This window comes from Bufo bufo, chromosome 7, assembly GCF_905171765.1.
Source record: "Bufo bufo chromosome 7, aBufBuf1.1, whole genome shotgun sequence".
Classification (NCBI taxonomy): domain Eukaryota; kingdom Metazoa; phylum Chordata; class Amphibia; order Anura; family Bufonidae; genus Bufo; species Bufo bufo.
The window spans coordinates 21158314-21176290 of NC_053395.1; the positions used below are offsets into that span (position 1 = coordinate 21158314).

General features: G+C 48.4%; 1 protein-coding gene and 1 long non-coding RNA gene across 4 annotated transcripts in view; both read right to left on the reverse strand.

The window, feature by feature from the left end:
• Positions 1-825: 825 nt before the first annotated feature.
• On the reverse strand, positions 826-2862 carry LOC121007360. The gene is made up of 2 exons (XR_005780401.1): positions 1961-2862; positions 826-1630 (listed from the first exon to the last, which is right to left on the reverse strand). It is a non-coding gene; the product is annotated as an uncharacterized LOC121007360 (long non-coding RNA).
• Positions 2863-2909: 47 nt separating this feature from the next.
• Positions 2910-17977, reverse strand: part of TOM1L2 (target of myb1 like 2 membrane trafficking protein) — a 44310-nt gene continuing 29242 nt past the window's right edge. The window contains exons 14-16 of one of the 3 annotated variants that reach the window (XM_040439234.1): positions 6805-6864; positions 6030-6066; positions 2910-3989 (exon numbers count right to left, since the gene is read on the reverse strand). In XM_040439234.1, the coding sequence (XP_040295168.1) occupies positions 3841-3989; positions 6030-6066; positions 6805-6864 (246 nt within the window). In that variant the 3' untranslated portion in view covers positions 2910-3840. The remainder of the gene's footprint in view (positions 3990-6029; positions 6067-6804; positions 6865-17977) is intronic. The other 2 variants (XM_040439235.1, XM_040439236.1) reach the window with 2 other exon arrangements.

Here is a 17977-nt window from a genome sequence, read left to right on the forward strand (position 1 = left end):
CTGTATTACATAGTTGTAGAGCTCCTCATTCACTTGCCTGTCCCTCCGTCCTGCGCATGAAGTGATTCAGTACATTGGCTCAGAGATTGACGCCTGGATATGGTAAAGTCTTGTACATGTTTGTGTCATTGTCACAAAGGAATTTTAAGATTATGCAAATAATAATATATGGATAACGCACACTGGTATGACGACCTCTACCCAATGGCTGAGCCGTTTATAATCTGGTCCCAGTCACGAGGGGTTATGCTGATCTGCTCCTAATAACATGAAGTGACTTTGTGTTATCCGGTGCCTAAGAATCTACATGTTACAGTCTTGAGATAATCTGATGTGAAGTCCAGTTCGTGGTATTTCTGATTGTCTTCTGACACTGGGAGTGTGATGAGTGCTTACAACCATCTTACTGATGAGGCGTACAATTACACCACATAAGAGCCCCCAAAATTGCTGGTTCCTGGTTCTGTGGAGTCACGTGGTGCAGTATAAACCAGTGAGCAGCTCTTTTAAAAGGATCAAGTGCCCTTTAAAAGGAGGAGCTTGATAAAACAGAGAGCAGGGGCAATGCATCTATGAGGAGTCGGAGTGACCCAGTGACTAAACGATCGCTCCTTAGGTGGCTGCTATAATTCTGCTTCTTACTTTTCGGGAGGTTGGAAGGAACCACTTGCCATGCCAGCAAACTTGGGCTCTGAGGGGGGCCACTCAGAAAGACCCCAGTATTATAAATGATACACGGTAGATGGGGTCCCTGGTGCATTAGGGCCCTGGAGCTTCAAGTTCCACCTCTGATTACCAGTTCCAAGAATCACACGAGATAGCGGCTGCTTGTTACGGTTTTATTAGACATAGTCTTACTTATTATCTCTACAGCAGGACATTTCCGGCAGACAGACATTATACTAGCGGACGGGGTTAATAACTTCACGACGTCATCGACTGTAAAATATTTATTATTTTCCACAGCTTAAAAATCACAGACACGGGGAGAACGCGACAAATAAATAACCTCTTTAACATTAAGAATCTACAATTAGTGTTCGCATGTATAAAATATAAAATAATTTAAGATATTTCATATACAGGTTACGGGGACAGCAGCCTGGCACTATGGATGGGGGGGGGGGGGAGATGCGAGGTTTTCGAAGAATATTCCGTTATTTACAAACATCCTTTCCTTCTAATCCTGGAGGATTCCTTATGATCTGTCTGAATATAAGCCTCCTGCACACGACCGCAAACCACGGATCCACAAAATACAGACACCCTCCGTCTGCAAAACGCAATTTTTCCGCCCACATCACAAAAAAAAAAAAAGACTATTCCTGTCCACAGTATGGACATGATTTGTGGAGCAGACAGACGGATGCGGCCACCACATGGGTCACATTTGTGTGCCATACTTTTTATTCCCCCATAGAAATGAATGGGTCCATGTGCAATCTGTCCAAAAAAATAATAAATGGATGCAAAATACGATCGTGGGTATGAGGCCTATACCATGGAAAGGCTAAAAATGCTAATTCCTTCAGGCTACATTCACACAAACGTATTTTGTTTCTGCGTCCGTTCCGTTTTTATGTTTTGCGGATTGGATGAGGACCCATTCATGCGGACAGCACACCGTGTGCTGTCCACATCCATAATATAGAGAATGTCCTATTCTTGGAGAGGCATTGTTACAATGGATCCGCCCAAAAAAACGGATGCAACACGGAGGTCACCCGTATTTTTTGTGGACTGCAAAATACATACGGTCGTGTGATGGTAGCCTTAATCTGATCATCCAGAAAATCCATTAGTCCAGCACAGAACTCTGTGGCAAATGGAAACTGATTTGTCTATGACTGGTTTGATAATCCGGCACGGATTAGGTCTAGAAAATGCCAGATTAAAGGAATTTTACTAACCTCTTTCCATGTAAAAAAAAGTGGGTGCCCCCGATCAGGACTCTATAAACCAGAGAGCAGGTCCTCCAGATATGGGGGGCTGCCACCCTGGTGGACACGGCAGGTCCTCCAGATATGGGGGGCTGCCACCCTGGTGGACACGGCAGGTCCTCCAGATATGGGGGGCTGCCACCCTGCTGGACACGGCAGGTCCATATAATGACATGATTGGCCAAATGTATGTGTACAAACATACCAAATGTATGACCGGGCGCCATTTCTCTGCTGACAACAGCTGACTTCAACAAAGCGGGATTCATGGCGATCAACTGGTTGTCAGGTCAGCTTCTATTCCATGACAGGATCCCTTTATCCAAAGATATTCTGAAAGCCATACACGTAAGGGAGGGTAGGACTTACACGCAAGATCAAGTCTGTGATTGGTCTGCGACTTGCCTTTGCCCTGGTTACACGACCATCTCAGGGGGCAAGTTCTGTGCAATTTAGGATCGCCGACATGCTGGTAAAATTGCTTGTACGTTGCGATCTGCCACCAAAATGTTGGGATTTTGCAAGAACTGGTTGCATCCCCTTTCTTGTAGTAGTGATCAAGATGCCGTAAAGTAAAGCGCCCTCCATCACAAACCAGAGGAGTCTGTGCGAAATTGCTGGGGGGGGGGGGACCCCTGACGGGAACTGCCTTTAGCCTCAGCGAAGACCTGTTTCATTGTGGCGGGGGCAATCAGTGGTCATAGTAGAGCTCACTCTTGCCAGGGCGGCTAACATATAGGTAGATTATATGGTAAGAGCCAAAAATCAGGGGCCGCAAACTGCTACAATGTAGAAACCAAATAGCAAAAGCGCCTACATACAAATACTATGTAACAGGCAATTTTTCTTGCTCCATTAGACTGGAGCTACCCTTTATAAATCCCTAGCAGAAACGTCCCTTTAAATATAAAAAAAAATAAAAAAAAATAATAATAATAATAATAATAATAATAATCGCTATGCTGTGCATCCTGTGCTCAGCTTAACGTTGCGGCCATTTCTATTTTTTAAGCATCATCCCAGACGTCAAGAGTGACACCTATGGCAATGGGACGCGGGGAAACCAGGCTGCTGACATTCAGTGTAGTGAAAACGATCAGGCGGCGACTGCGATCCATCGGCAGCAGTCATGAACAGGCACAGCATCCCCTGCGTGTGTTAAACCGGTAGAAATAAAGCTGCGTGGCATACAAGGGGTTAAGCGGACGGGTGAGCCGAGGCTTGCATGTGCATGCTGTACTGACGTCCGCCATGACGGATAATAATATGCAGAAATTAAATGCTGTGGAATGGCGGATGCTCGCCTAAGAGGTAAGAAAGCTGTGCAAACATTGCAGTTCAGGTATACAGTATATTCTCACTCTCGCCCCCTCTCTCTATATACACGGCTATATATAATTTTATATATATATATATATGAGAAAAGAAAACAAGAGTTTTCCCGAGAGATGAGACATGCAGTGCTTTTACCAGGGGAAGCGGGGAAAGGACCATATACAAGGAAGTGAAGGAATGCGTATGGCGCCACCTAGGGTAACAATACCGTGGAATACTATGCGGCAGGGCAGGCGCCTGAATGCCCTCCTGGGTTCTAGCTACTGACACTAGGTCAATGGGGGAGGACATCTGTGACCACAGGTGAGATGGGACGTCCTGGACGTTATTAATTCATCGTTAATTATGTGAGCTTCACCACAGTGAGGCAGCCATTTTGTAAACCGCGTGCACTCAGTGATGTCATTAGTCCCAGCTGCATGAACGCGTTCAATTGATCTGCGGGTTTATAGCTGCAGTCCACAAAATGTCCGCCCTCATCTGCTTTCTATGAACGACAGATGTAGTGTTGGGGTATGAGGGGCTTTATGCAGCAGGAGTGCGGCGGGAGCGAGGCGGCCATTATTTACAACGCAAACAGGGTGTCGTCCGCTCGCTCCTGCTTCTTCCGGTTTGCAGGGTTCACTGTCAGGGAGGGCTCTGTGGAGGGGGGAGAAGGGAGGTCCGGGAGCCTTTCTACTGCTTTGGCTCGTTCTTCAAGAAACTTGTCAAATTCTGCAAAATAGAAAGATGGAACAATGAAAGCCTATTGCACTGCACCGGCCTCATCTGTCCTTCCATTACACTGCACCGGCCTCATCTGTCCTTACATCACACTGCACCGGCCTCACCTGTCCTACCATTACACTGCACCGGCCTCCCCTATCCTACCATTACACTGCACCGGCCTCCCCTGTCCTACCATTACACTGCACCGGCCTCACCTGTCCTACCATTACACTGCACCGGCCTCACCTGTCCTACCATTACACTGCACCGGCCTCACCTGTCCTTACATCACACTGCACCGGCCTCACCTGTCCTACCATTACACTGCACCGGCCTCCCCTGCCCTACCATTACACTGCACCGGCCTCACCTGTCCTTACATCACACTGCACCGGCCTCACCTGTCCTTACATCACACTGCACCGGCCTCACCTGTCCTTACATCACACTGCACCGGCCTCACCTGTCCTACCATTACACTGCACCGGCCTCCCCTGTCCTACCATTACACTGCACCGGCCTCCCCTGTCCTCCCATTACACTGCACCGGCCTCCCCTGTCCTACCATTACACTGAACCGGCCTCCCCTATCCTACCATTACACTGAACCGGCCTCCCCTGTCCTACCATTACACTGCACCGGCCTCACCTGTCCTTACATCACACTGCATCGGCCTCCCCTGTCCTTACATTACACTGCACCGGCCTCCCCTGTCCTACCATTACACTGCACCGGCCTCCCCTGTCCTACCATTACACTGCACCGACCTCCCCTGTCCTTACATCACACTGCACCGGCCTCACTTGTCCTACCATTACACTGCACCAGCCTCCCCTCTCCTCCCATTACACTGCACCAGCCTCCCCTGCCCTCCCATTACACTGCACCAGCCTCCCCTGTCCTACCATTACACTGCACCGGCCTCCCCTGTCCTACCATTACACTGCACCGGCCTCACCTGTCCTACCATTACACTGCACCGGCCTCACCTGTCCTTACATCACACTGCACCGGCCTCACCTGTCCTACCATTACACTGCACCGGCCTCCCCTGCCCTACCATTACACTACACCGGCCTCCCTTGTCCTCCCATTACACTGCACCGGCCTCACCTGTCCTACCATTACACTGCACCGGCCTCCCCTGTCCTTACATCACACTGCACCGGCCTCCCCTGTCCTTACATCACACTGCACCGGCCTCCCCTGTCCTACCATTACACTGCACCAGCCTCATCTGTCCTTACATCACACTGCACCGGCCTCCCCTGTCCTACCATTACACTGAACCGGCCTCCCCTGTCCTACCATTACACTGCACCGGCCTCACCTGTCCTACCATTACACTGCACCGGCCTCACCTGTCCTTACATCACACTGCACCGGCCTCCCCTGTCCTTACATCACACTGCACTGGCCTCCCCTGTCCTACCATTACACTGCACTGGCCTCCCCTGTGCTACCATTACACTGCACCGACCTCCCCTGTCCTACCATTACACTGCACCGGCCTCACCTGTCCTTACATCACACTGCACCGGCCTCACTTGTCCTACCATTACACTGCACCAGCCTCCCCTGTCCTCCCATTACACTGCACCAGCCTCCCCTGCCCTCCTATTACACTGCACCAGTCTCCCTGTCCTCCCTTTACACTGCACCAGCCTCCCCCGTCCTCCCATTACACTGCATCAGCATCCCCAGTCCTCCCATTACACTGCACTGTCCTCCCATTACACACTGCACCATCCTCCCCAGTCCTCCCATTACACTGCACCGGCCTCCCCCGTCCTACCATTACACTGCAACGGCCTCCCCCGTCCTACCATTACACTGCAACGGCCTCCCCTGTCCTACCATTACACTGTACCAGACTCCCCTGTCCTTACATTACAGTGCACTGTCCTCCCCTGGCCTCCCATTGCACTGCACCATCCTCCCTAGTCTTCCAATCACAAGGTGTGGAACAAAACAGATATTACCTTATTCTATTATGTCTATGTAGTATATCTATCATGCACATAAAGGACACACTGAACACTTACCTTCACTGGTCACTCCTTCCTCCAGTTCATCCCCCTTCTGTAAAAAGAAAGAGGACATTATTCTATAATTAAGATGACCACTGTAAGAATGGGCCCAGATGTACAGAGAGGGCCAGAGTGACCACTATATGTCTGGACCGGCAGACCAATACAGCTCTGATAACCCCTCCCACCAATGACATCACATCATACATTCATCTTAAAACCCCTCCCACCAATGACATCATATCATACATCTTATAATCCCTCCCACCAATGACATCATATCATACATACATCTGATAACCCCTCCCACCAATGACATCATATATACAGCTCTGATAATCTCTCCCACCAACATCCATACATCTGATAATGCCTCCCACCAGTGACATCATATCAAACATTTTATAATCCCTCCCACCAATCATATCATACAGCTGATAATCCCTCCCACCAATGACATCATATCATACAGTTGATAATCCCTCACGCCAGTGACACCACATTATACATACGATAACCCCTCCCACCAGTGACATCATATCATACATACAGCTGATAACCCCTCCCACCAGTGACATCATATCAAGCCTTCGGACTCATAAAAAAAATGTCCAATTTTATACTTCTGACATAAGTTACATCCTGTTCTGGGAAAGCAGGGTGACAACAGTAATGCCCCCATTACAGCTCACAAAGGGGTTGTCGCCCTCTCTGGGCGTGATCCTCTCTGGGTCCTGTAACAGAGGCCATACTAACTTCTGACTGAGTGAAGAGTAGAAGAGGATCTCACCACATCTGTCTCGAGCCACTCCTCGAGGTCATCCATGTCTGAGGCCGGCGGCACGGGAATCTACAGCAAGCACGAGCAGCCAAAATACATCCAGAAGCATGAGGCGAGGTGGAATGGCAAAACGGGGGGGAAATGAAGTAACATAAATAAAATGGATAAAAGAAGCAGAAAAAAACACAAAAGCAAAAACGTGACAACATAAAATGTGCCGTAGATGGGAAAATAACATGGAGGATGGAGTTAACGTCATAGCCGGGCGGTGGCATAGCGCGTGACCAGGTTATAATGGACATGTTAGGAACCTATGGTTATAGATGACCGGTCAGATCTCACTTTAGTTGTCCATCACAAGGACCTTTATGGACACCTTTGACCAAGCGGCAGAAGTTCTTCTGACCAGGACCTGTCCAGAATGGACCAGAAGCTTCTGCTGTCGGGAGCCCAGTAAACCAAATATTAAAGGGCTCATTCACTGAAATGGGGCTGAGCTGCAATACCAGATCATAATTAAAAGGGCTTGTCCATAGAGGTATGTTTATCACCATATAGGACAGGTGACAAGAGCCTAATCGAAGGTGGTCCCTCTGCTGGGACCCCCATGATTTCAAAAATGAGCAGGGGGTCCCGTGTCCCCCCCTCCCCCCCATGTGAATGGAGCAATGGCTGCCCTCTACCTAAAGTCTATGGGACGGATGAAGGTAGCAGAGTACAGCACTCGCCTACCTTCATCAGGCCCACAGCGTGCATGCTCGACCACCGCTGCAGTCACCTGCGGGGCCCCCATTCTCATGAACGGTGAGACCCCCAGCCTGTCCTGTGGATAGGTGATAAGTTAATCTTGGGACAAACCGTTCCATCGCTATCATGAAAAACTCTCCAACTTTTTTATTTTATTTAATATGCTTTGCGTTTCATCTTCTCGCCATATTCAAGATCTCTACTTGCTGTCAGTGAACCTAAACACTCAGACATATCCAAAGGCTGGCAAGCTGTCCTAACCTAGTGCGACTCACTAAGTCGCTTCTCTTGGAAATGATTGTTTTCTCTGGATCTAGAAGAGTGTTTCTATTCACCGACAGCAAACAGAGACGGTGAAAATAGTAAGACCCTGAAACATTATTTACGCTATTATTTATGCAGGAGTTAAAAGCTTTATGTGTGTGTTCATTAGATAAAACACAGACATGACAAACGAAGGGTTAAACACTGTAACGGCAGAGGCGTCAGCGGAGATTAGCGGGCAGCGTCTCCTCTCCTCGTATAAGCACAAGTTTGCTTTCTTGTGGCTACGGTGTGATGGCGGGATGACGACAATTATTTAACCCCTTCACCAAATGAAAACCTTCGCTTTGCATTCACAGTATAGGGCACTGGCGGCCATCTTGCCTGCAAAAAGCCCAACACTCACGTTTCTGCAAACAACTGACAACTCTGGTCAGACAGGAATAGAGAGCACTAGAGTTGTCACCTGCTTTCTGCAGTATTGGTTGCTAGGTGACAGGCTGAACATATTTATTAAAGGGGGTTTCCTGGATATTGATGGCGTATCCTTGCGATCAGATCGGTGGGAGTCTGACACCCGGCCGTTTATACATTAGACACAGGGTCCATCCACCGGGAGCGGAGCTGCAGTACGCCAGCACCGGAATCTCTACACAATAATTGGAGCCTTTTAGCGCCGACCCAGAAAAAGCTGGAGCTGCAGGGTATCGGACCCCCAAAGATCTGATATTGATGGCCTCTATCTAAGTACCGAAAATCCCTTTAAGTCCTGATCCATATCACATAGGCTACTGCAGCAGAAAGCAAGATATCTAGGCAATCTCCTGTGTAGAACTATAAATCCCAGCATCTCTTTATGGTTGGAAAAATGATAATTACACTTACCGGTAACTGGATTTTCCAGAACCCATGAGAGATGGATTCACCCCCACAACTGGACAGGAAGCCCCAGAGCAATCAAAAAGGGAACACCCACTTCCTCCCTCAGTGTTGCTTTCAAAGTACCGTATTTTTCGCCCCATAAGACGCAGTACCCCCCCCCCCCCCCCCAAAATTGGGGGAAGAATGCCCCTGCGTCTTATGGGGCGAATACTAATGAAGCGCTTCCATTTTGGAAGCGCTTCATTAGGCTTCATTCACACGTCCGTACACACGGAAAGCGGATATGTGCGTTCTGCACTTTGCGGACCGCACATTGCCGGCACTAATAGAATATGCCTGTTCTTGTCCGCAATTGCGGACAAGAATAGGACATGTTCTATTTTTTGGCGGAACAGAAGTGCGGACCTGGAAGTGCGGGTTTCGCAATTCCGTGTCCGGGCAGCACGATAATGCTGCCCCCATAGAAATGAATGGGTCCGCAATTTCGTTCCGCAAAATGCGGAACGAAATTGCGGACGTGTGAATAGAGCCTAGTACCGGGAAGCGGTGAAGAATCTGTAATCACCGCTTCCTGGTCCTCCGCTCAGCTGTCTGCTGTGCAAGGCTGCGCACCATGTGACCTCACTGTGCGCAGCCGTCACAGCTAACAGCCGAGAACCAGGAAGAAAAGAGAGAGCGGTGGTGCTGAGGAGAGGCGGCGTCCAGGAGAGGTAAGTTATTTTTATTTTTTTTATTTGCGTTGATGGCTGACGTGGGGGGGGGGGGGGCATGATGGCTGACGTGGGGGGGGCATGATGGCTGACGTGGGGGGGCATGATGGCTGACGTGGGGGGGCATGATGGCTGACGTGGGGGGGCATGATGGCTGACGTGGGGGGCTGATCTGAGGCATTGGAGCGGTGAGCTGAGGTCTGATTAACATTGCTGGTCTGACCTGAGGTGTAATGGAAATTTTTTTTTTATTATTATCCTCCTCTAAAACCGTCTTATGGGCCGGTGCGTCTTATAGGGCGAAAAATACGGTAGATCAGTAGGAGCCGTAAAAAATAGAATTCCTATAACCTCATTCTTCCTTTTTCATTTTACTTGAAAGACAGAAACAATTTTCATCAACCATAAGCACCAGGGAGCGAATTAGAGGGGTGCAGTCATGGGTTCTGGAAAATGCAATTACCGGTAAGTGTCATTATCATTTTTCCCTTCACCCATGACAGCACCATAGAAAGATTGAATACCAGAGATAAAAAACACCCCTCGGGAGGGATGTGCTTGAAAGGTAATCTTAAGCTATGAAGACCCCAAAGGCTAACGAGAGGTCCAAACTAAAAAAAGTGGGAACAATAAACATCCTAACCTTGGAATTTCAACATTATACCTTAAACCCAGGATAAGTTTATAAAATAAATCTTATGGGTTTCTCATCAAGTGTTAACATAAATCATAACAGATTTAACAGAACATCTTCGAGAAGTACTTATCTTGACGCAGAATGATCAAACTGATGATTGCTGAACACCGATTCAAGGCACGCCACCTGCACTGTTGAATCTTCAGGGAGCGCGTAGCGGGGAACTCACCCTGCACGCTCCCCACCCAGTGATCCAAGATCCACTGGAGGACCAGAAGAATTTCAGATGCCAAAATCTCCAACTTTTCTCGCAATCTGGCATCCATGATGGAACCCTACCCTGGCATCTATCCCTTATCTGGAGGAGCTCACGGATCTGCTGCAAGTGGTCCAAAGAGCCCCCGGACCCTTCAGACCTCCTAGGGTCCCCACCGCCGGAAACTACCGCACGAAGGACCCCAGCAGACAACCGCCAACCCTCCAGGGACTCCCTGGGAAGTTCTAGATTGGCGGCAAGTATTTATAGGGTTTTGCTGGTGAGCCATACCTCCTGTTAGGTATCCAGACTAAATGGACCAGCCTATCTTCTTACTCAAGACCTGGACCCATATAGGGCTTTGTTGGTACGCCATATTTCCTGTAGGCAGTCCAAACAACAAGGTCCAGCCCATATCTTCACTCCCAACTAGGAGACTTATAGGGCTCTAAACCAACTGATCCAGACCATCTTCTCATTCTCAACTAGGAACATTATAGGGCTTCGTTGGTGTCCTATGCTTATTGTAGATCATTAAACTACAAACTGTCAATCAGGCATAGCCACAGAACCAGTTCACCATGAAGGTATAGCCATCAAGGTAGACCGCCACCAAGACATGGTTGCATCTCAGGCACAGCTGGTCACAGACACCCGCTCAGAGCTCAGGTCCAGATACTGTTGCAAGAACCGTCAGTTATCAAGACACGGTGGCCAAAGCCACCAGCCACACAGACATGGCGACCAAAGCCGCCAACCATGCAGACATGGCCCATGCAAGTAAGCAGCTGAACAAACACAGCTGCACCAGATAAGCCCAGCAGCAGAAGCAGCCAGCTACAATGCAAAGCTGGAGGAGCAGTCATCTCAGGCAAGCATAACATAGAAGCAATCAGCTTCATAGGAACATGAGGCAATGAAAATAGTCACCCCACAAAGACTGACTTTTTTTTATATTTTTTATATTACCACAGGCTCAAGGCAGTAAACCAGAAAGGTCCAGGCTACCAGGCAGCCATCATTTTTTAGGCATGGACCCAAAGGGGTAACCAGCCAGCCAGGCAGAGACTCAAAAGGCATCCGGCCAGCCAGGCAGGCAGAGACTCAAAAGGCAGCCGGCCGGGGCGTGGCCTGAGAGCGCATGGAGTAGGTCGCACCGCACTGAGCTCCTGCAGACATCCTGATTTTAGAGTGGTAGCAACCCCCTATTTCGCAGATCCTTGCCTACCTGGTGGTTGAGAGGAGTCAGGAGAGTGTGGTGCTGATCTTTTGAGTCCCGACATGCCTAGAAAGTCCGGTAAAGGGCCGCGCTGTGACAGGCCAGAGGAGAGTCGGCATGGCGCCGAGGAAGAAGAGGGGCCGGCCTTACAGCCCAAGACGAGACAGACGGCTGCCGCAAAGCTGAGCAGGTTTGCTCGCACGGAGAGTGCTGGGGGAGACTGGGCTGAGGAGAAGGAGATGGACGCTCAGGTTTCCTCTGGACAAGAGGATGAATCCACCGACGGGGAGACCCTGGACGCGGTAAATTGGCCGCCATTAACCCCTGCACGGCCGGCAAAAGACGCGGTAGGCCCTAAAGTTGTGGATGGAGCAGAGCCTACTCTAAAAGATATTATGGCCGCTGTGGCCAGTTGTAACAGCACACTGAAGGTGCTTACAGTACAGGTTGGCAGTCTGAGGTCAGACGTGTCTTTAATTAGGCATGACTTACATAAAATCACAGAACGCACCTCTGAATTGGAGAAGAGGGTGTCCACTATTGAGGACGTTATCCAGCCTATGCAAATGGCGGCAAAATCATCTGCTAAAGATATAGCGGCGTTATACGCCAAAACAGATGACCTGGAGAACAGGTCCAGAAGGAATAACCTGCGGATTGTGGGTGTGCCAGAGAAGACGGAGGGGGATAATGCCACAGAATTTGTGGAAAAATGGCTGCACCAATTATTTCATGAAAAAGGTCTATCCTCATTATATGCGGTGGAGCGGGCGCACAGAGTCCCCATGCGGCCGCTTCCGCCTGGCAGACCTCCCCGTCCCATACTGGCGAAGATACTCCATTTTAAAGACCGGGACACTATCCTGCGACAATCTAGGGACAATGAGGAGATGGTCCTGAATGGGGTGAAAGTATCCATATTTCCGGATTATTCCAACGAAGTGCAGCGGAGGAGAAGCAGATTTATGGATATAAAGAAAAGGCTGAGAGCTCTACAAGTCCAGTACGCTATGCTGTTTCCTGCTAAACTGCGTGTGGTGGCATTGGGATCCACCAGATTTTTTGAAGATCCGGAGGAGGCGACGCAGTGGCTGGACGTCCACGAGCGACAATTGAGAAGTGGGGCCCTGGACACTTGAAGGAGGCAGATATACGTTTCTTATGTTCAAGTTATATATGCATTTACACTCTAGGATTGCTTTAAATGTTGCACCAGTTAGGGAGTGTATTATGTAATGCTACCAAATGGTAGTTCCTGAGGAGGGAGCAGGCGGTAATGATAGTAAAATGTATTTCTCAGGTGTGGGGAGGATTCTCTACCTGAGGAAAAGTGTTATAAATTGTTATGCTTATTGTAGGTTGAAGGGCATGTTGCTCTCGGATTGCCTTGTTTTAATGTGGGAAGTGGATAAGGAAGGGAAAGGTTTCCCCAGCTACAGTAACCTGAGTATGAGAGGGAGGGAGGGGGGTGGGGGGGTAGGGAAAAGGTTGGGGGGGAAGGTTAGGGTCTTGAACTATGAGCGAGTGTTATCTGAATGGGGTGTGAGATTCAAATATGGTCAAAAATTTTACCATGTCACAGGCGATTAGAGTCTTAAGCTGGAATGTGAGAGGGATGGCTGAAGCACGGAAAAGACAGTGTATTTTTCAGTATCTGGGGCGGTTTCAGCCGGCTATATGTTGTCTTCAGGAAACGCATTTGACAGGAGAAAATTTACACTGGATGAATAAAAATTGGGTGATCCATGCGTCACATTCAACTCATTCCTCTCATTCTAGAGGTGTAAGTATGATTGTGCATAGGAGTATCAGGTATGAACATATGCAGGAGTGTGTGGACGCTGAGGGCAGGTATGTGTGTGTGGTGTGTAAGGTGGATGGAATACAGCTGGTGCTGGTGTCTGTGTATGTGCCTCCACCGTTTGCTTCCCCATTAATAAGAGAGATCATGGGCTTTGTGGCGGACTTCCCTGGGCTGCCGTGGCTGTTGGTTGGGGACTTTAATTGCACGATGAATGACTCCCTAGATAGATGCCGGGTGGAGGGAGCAGGTGGTTCACCGGGGAGTGCGGCTCTCAGGAATATTTTGGGTGAGGTAGGAGTGCAAGATGTATGGAGACGGCGTAACCCGGATAAGCGTGAATATTCATGTAGATCCGCCACGCACCATTCACTATCGCGTATAGATCTGGCCCTTGTTAACGACATAATGCTACCACTAGTTAGGGATGTTGTTTATCATCCTCGGTCGTTGTCTGACCATTCTCTGGTGCAGATTGACTTGTGCCTGGGGGTGCTCAGACAGGGACCGAGGCTGTGGAAGTGTAATCCTCATTGGTTGAATGTGTTGGGTGACCTATCTGGGATTTCTATGGAAATTAAGGAATTTTTTGATATCAATACAGGGTCGGCTTCGATACCAGGTGTATGGGACGCCATGAAAGCATTTCTGAGGGGAGTTCTGATGAAAGAAATCAACAAACATAAATCCAGGACCAGAGAGGCGGATGTCAAGGCGCATGTACTAGTGTCCGAGGCTGAGAGAGAGTTTAGTAGATCCCCCACCATGGTTAGTAGTGAGGCGCTGGAGGTTGCTCAGGAGCAGCTGAGATGTCATCTGGTACAGGCCGCAGATAGAAAGAGAAGCTTTTACCGTCAGAGATCTTTTGAGGAAGGAGAGAAGGTGGGTCATTTGTTGTCAGTGGTCTCGCAGGCTCAGAGAGGCTCCTCTTGTATTCAGGAGTTGAGAGATGACAGGGGGAACAGTTGTCAGGACACAAAAGGAATATTAGGAATTTTAAAAAGCTTCTATGTATCTCTATATACTTCCACTGGATCTAGTTCTGATGAGGCCCTGAAGGATTTCCTAGAGGAGGCGCAGTTATCGGTGCTGTCAGAAGAAGATAGAGAGAGGCTAGAGGAGCCGATTACACTAGAGGAACTGGAAGCTGCACTTGGGGACATGGCAAGTGGTAAGGCCCCTGGAGCTGATGGTCTCCCAGTAGAGATATACAAAAAACTACAGGGGATATTACTCCCTGAATTACTTAAGGTGTTTGAGCACTCATTGGAGGCAGGTTCGTTACCACATTCGATGCAGGAAGCTATAATTGTGGTTTTGCCTAAGCCTGGGAAGGATCCTAAAATACCGGATTCCTACAGGCCAATTTCACTTCTCACGGCTGATGTTAAGCTACTGGCGAAGGTGTTGGCGAACAGGCTGTCCAAGGTAATTCTGACCATAGTACATCCGGATCAGACGGGATTTATGCCAGGAAAATCAACGGCTATTAACCTTCGTAGGCTGTACACTAGCTTAAATATTCCGGCGGATAATGGTGGTGACAGGGCCTTGCTTGCGCTTGACGCCGCTAAGGCGTTTGATAGTGTGGAATGGAGGTATTTGTGGGGGGTCCTGAGAATTATGGGCTTTGGTGAACGGTTCATTCAGTGGGTACAGGTTCTGTATTCTAGCCCTAAGGCGAGAATTAGAGCTAATGGAGGATTATCAGACTGTTTTCCCCTCGCCAGGGGTTCCAGACAGGGATGCCCACTGTCGCCCTTATTGTTTGCTCTTGCAATAGAGCCGTTGGCGGCGCATATTCGCTTATCTACAAGTATAGAGGGGTTTAGATATGGTGAACTGCATAATAAAGTGGCTATGTACGCTGATGATACCCTACTTTTCTTGGGCGATACTGGTGCGTCCCTGGATGCGGCCATGGCATTGATTGACAGATTTGGTAGCTTTTCCGGACTACGGATAAACTGGCAGAAATCCTCTTTGATGCCAATTGACGGGCAGGCCCTGGTAGGCAGACAAGTAGATAGTTTGGTGCCCTGGGTGGATAAATTTAAATATCTGGGATTACATATAACACCGAGACTAGCGGATTTTGAAGAACTAAATCTATCCCCTTTGCTAGCTACTTTTAGGCTTAAAGTGAGGTCATGGTGTAGGCTCTTTCTTTCGGTGGTAGGTAGAGTTAACCTTTTAAAAATGGTTATGATGCCCCAACTGATATATATACTGAATAATGCTCCAGTTTGGATCCCTCTGGATAGATTTAAGAAAATTCACTCTATATTTAGAGATCTTACTTGGAAGTATGGACAGGCTAGGATCAAACTGGAGACATTGCAGTATTCTAAGTCGGAAGGGGGCCTAGCTGTCCCTAACGCATGGATTTATTTTTTGGCTTCCCAATGTCAGCATTTTAAGGGATGGATTGATCTACAAGCACCAGATATGACTGGGCAGATATTGCAGCATTGGCTGGGCAGTCGTGACCTCATGGGCATTCTGGAAGGTTTAGGAATGCATGCAGGGAGGGAAAAACTTCCTCTGATTGAACTCATGAAAAAAGTTTGGGCAAAAGTGAAGCTGCTAAGAGGAGTGGGAGGTATTAGTGAACTTTCACCTATTGGAAAGAACCACTTGTTGCCAGAACTATTGGCCATACCAGGACTTAGGAACTGGGAAACTTATGGAGTGACGAGAATTGGACAATTAATTAAGGACAAGACATGTAAGTCATTTCAAAGCCTGCAGCAGGAATTTAATATCCCCAAGGAGTGGTTTTATAAATATCTTCAAATAAGACATGCCCTTGGGGTCACGATGCGGAAGGGATGTGTGATAGCTCAAATGGAGGTGGTCCATAAGCTTGTTCTTCCGTCGGGAGGGGGAAAAAGAGGGTTAATATCACAGGTGTACGCTCTTCTAATGGAAAAATTCTTAGAGGGATATCCGCTTTCAAGAATGAAAAAGTGGGAGGCTGACGTGGGGGATATGTCTAAGGATATGTGGGAAGATATTTTAGAAGCAGTCCCCAAGGTGTCTCTAAGTGAACAGGGCAAACTGTCCCAACTATTTATTATACACAGAGTGTACAAAACACCGGTGTTCCTGAAAAAGATAGGAGTAAGAGGTGATGACAAGTGCCCAAAGTGTATGGAAGATGGTGCAGACTTGTTACATATGTTGTGGTCTTGTCCAGTAGTTGCTAATTATTGGGAGGAAGTTGTAGAGATGATTAATAGTAAATTGACATTAAGAATTCAAAAAGATCCTAAGGTGTGTATTCTGGGGTATGTGTCTGAAATTGGAGGAAACGAACCGGTTAGGGTAGCTGCGGGGAGATTGCTATATGTGGCCAGGAAACTGATCGCTATGAGGTGGATCCAGGGGAGTCCGCCCACACTGAGTGAGTTTGAACGGAAGGTGCATGACATGCTGGTACTCGAAAAAGGGGTGTTTGTGAAGAGAGGGTGCCCTCAGAAGTTTGAAAAAATGTGGACTGAATGGTTATCTCATACCCACGTGGTTATATAGTCATGTGATGGTCAAGACCAATGTTAGGGTTGGGGGGGTAGGGTAGGGTAAGGGGGGGAGGGAGTTTGGAAAGGTCAAGTTTCTGGTAATTTTTTTTTTTTTTGCCCATAATATGTTTTAGCAAAGGTATATGTAGTGTATGGATTCATGTTAATACTGAGTGGTGATATACTTATGAGTATTGTTGTTCACTGAATCTGCATCGTGGATAATTTAAAGAAGAAAAAGTCAACATATTGTATTATGTTATAATATGTATTTATTGTTTAATAAAAACGATTTGATTCAAAAAAAAAAAGGCAGCCGGCCAGCCAGGCAGGCAGAGACTCAAAAGGCAGCCGGCCAGCCAGGCAGGCAGAGACTCAAAGGCAGGCAGCCGACCAGGCGCAGACTCAAAGGCAGCCAGCCAGACGGGCATAGACCCAAAGGCATGGACACACAAGTGTTCAACCAACCAGGCATAGATGCACAGGCGCTCAGCATACCAGGCTTTCTACGAAGCAGGTATATATGCAAGACATTCAGCTAAGCAAGCATAGATGCACAGGTGGACCGCCAACCAGGCGTTCAACAAAGCCGGCATAGATGCAAAAATGTTCACCATACAGGGATACAGCCAAGCATGCACAGGGCATCGGAATTCAATGAAACCAACATAAGATCAAAAGGCATTCAGCCTGAAGCCAATAGGCAACCAACCAGGCCCCAAAGCTATCAGGCCTCCCCCAAAAGCCAAGAGGCGGTCAACCAAGAGGCGGTCAACCAGGCCCTGAAGCCAAGAGGCGGTCAACCAGGCCCTGAAGCCAAGAGGCGGTCAACCAGGCCCTGAAGCCAAGAGGCGGTCAACCAGGCCCTGAAGCCAAGAGGCGGACAACCAGGCTCTGAAGACCGACAAATATTCAAACCTATCAATCATGCTAAAGGCACCAAACAGATTCATACCAACCACACAACACAAATGCATGCTCCCTTGGGTGTTCCCTTTTTGATTGATCTGGGGCTTCCTGTCCAGTTTTTGGAGGCGGATCCATCTCTCTATGGTGCTGTCCTGGGGAAGGGAAAAGCACAGTTTACATAGCAGTGGCGTGTGCGGGGGTGGCATGAGAACCAGGACTTCACACATGTCTGGGAC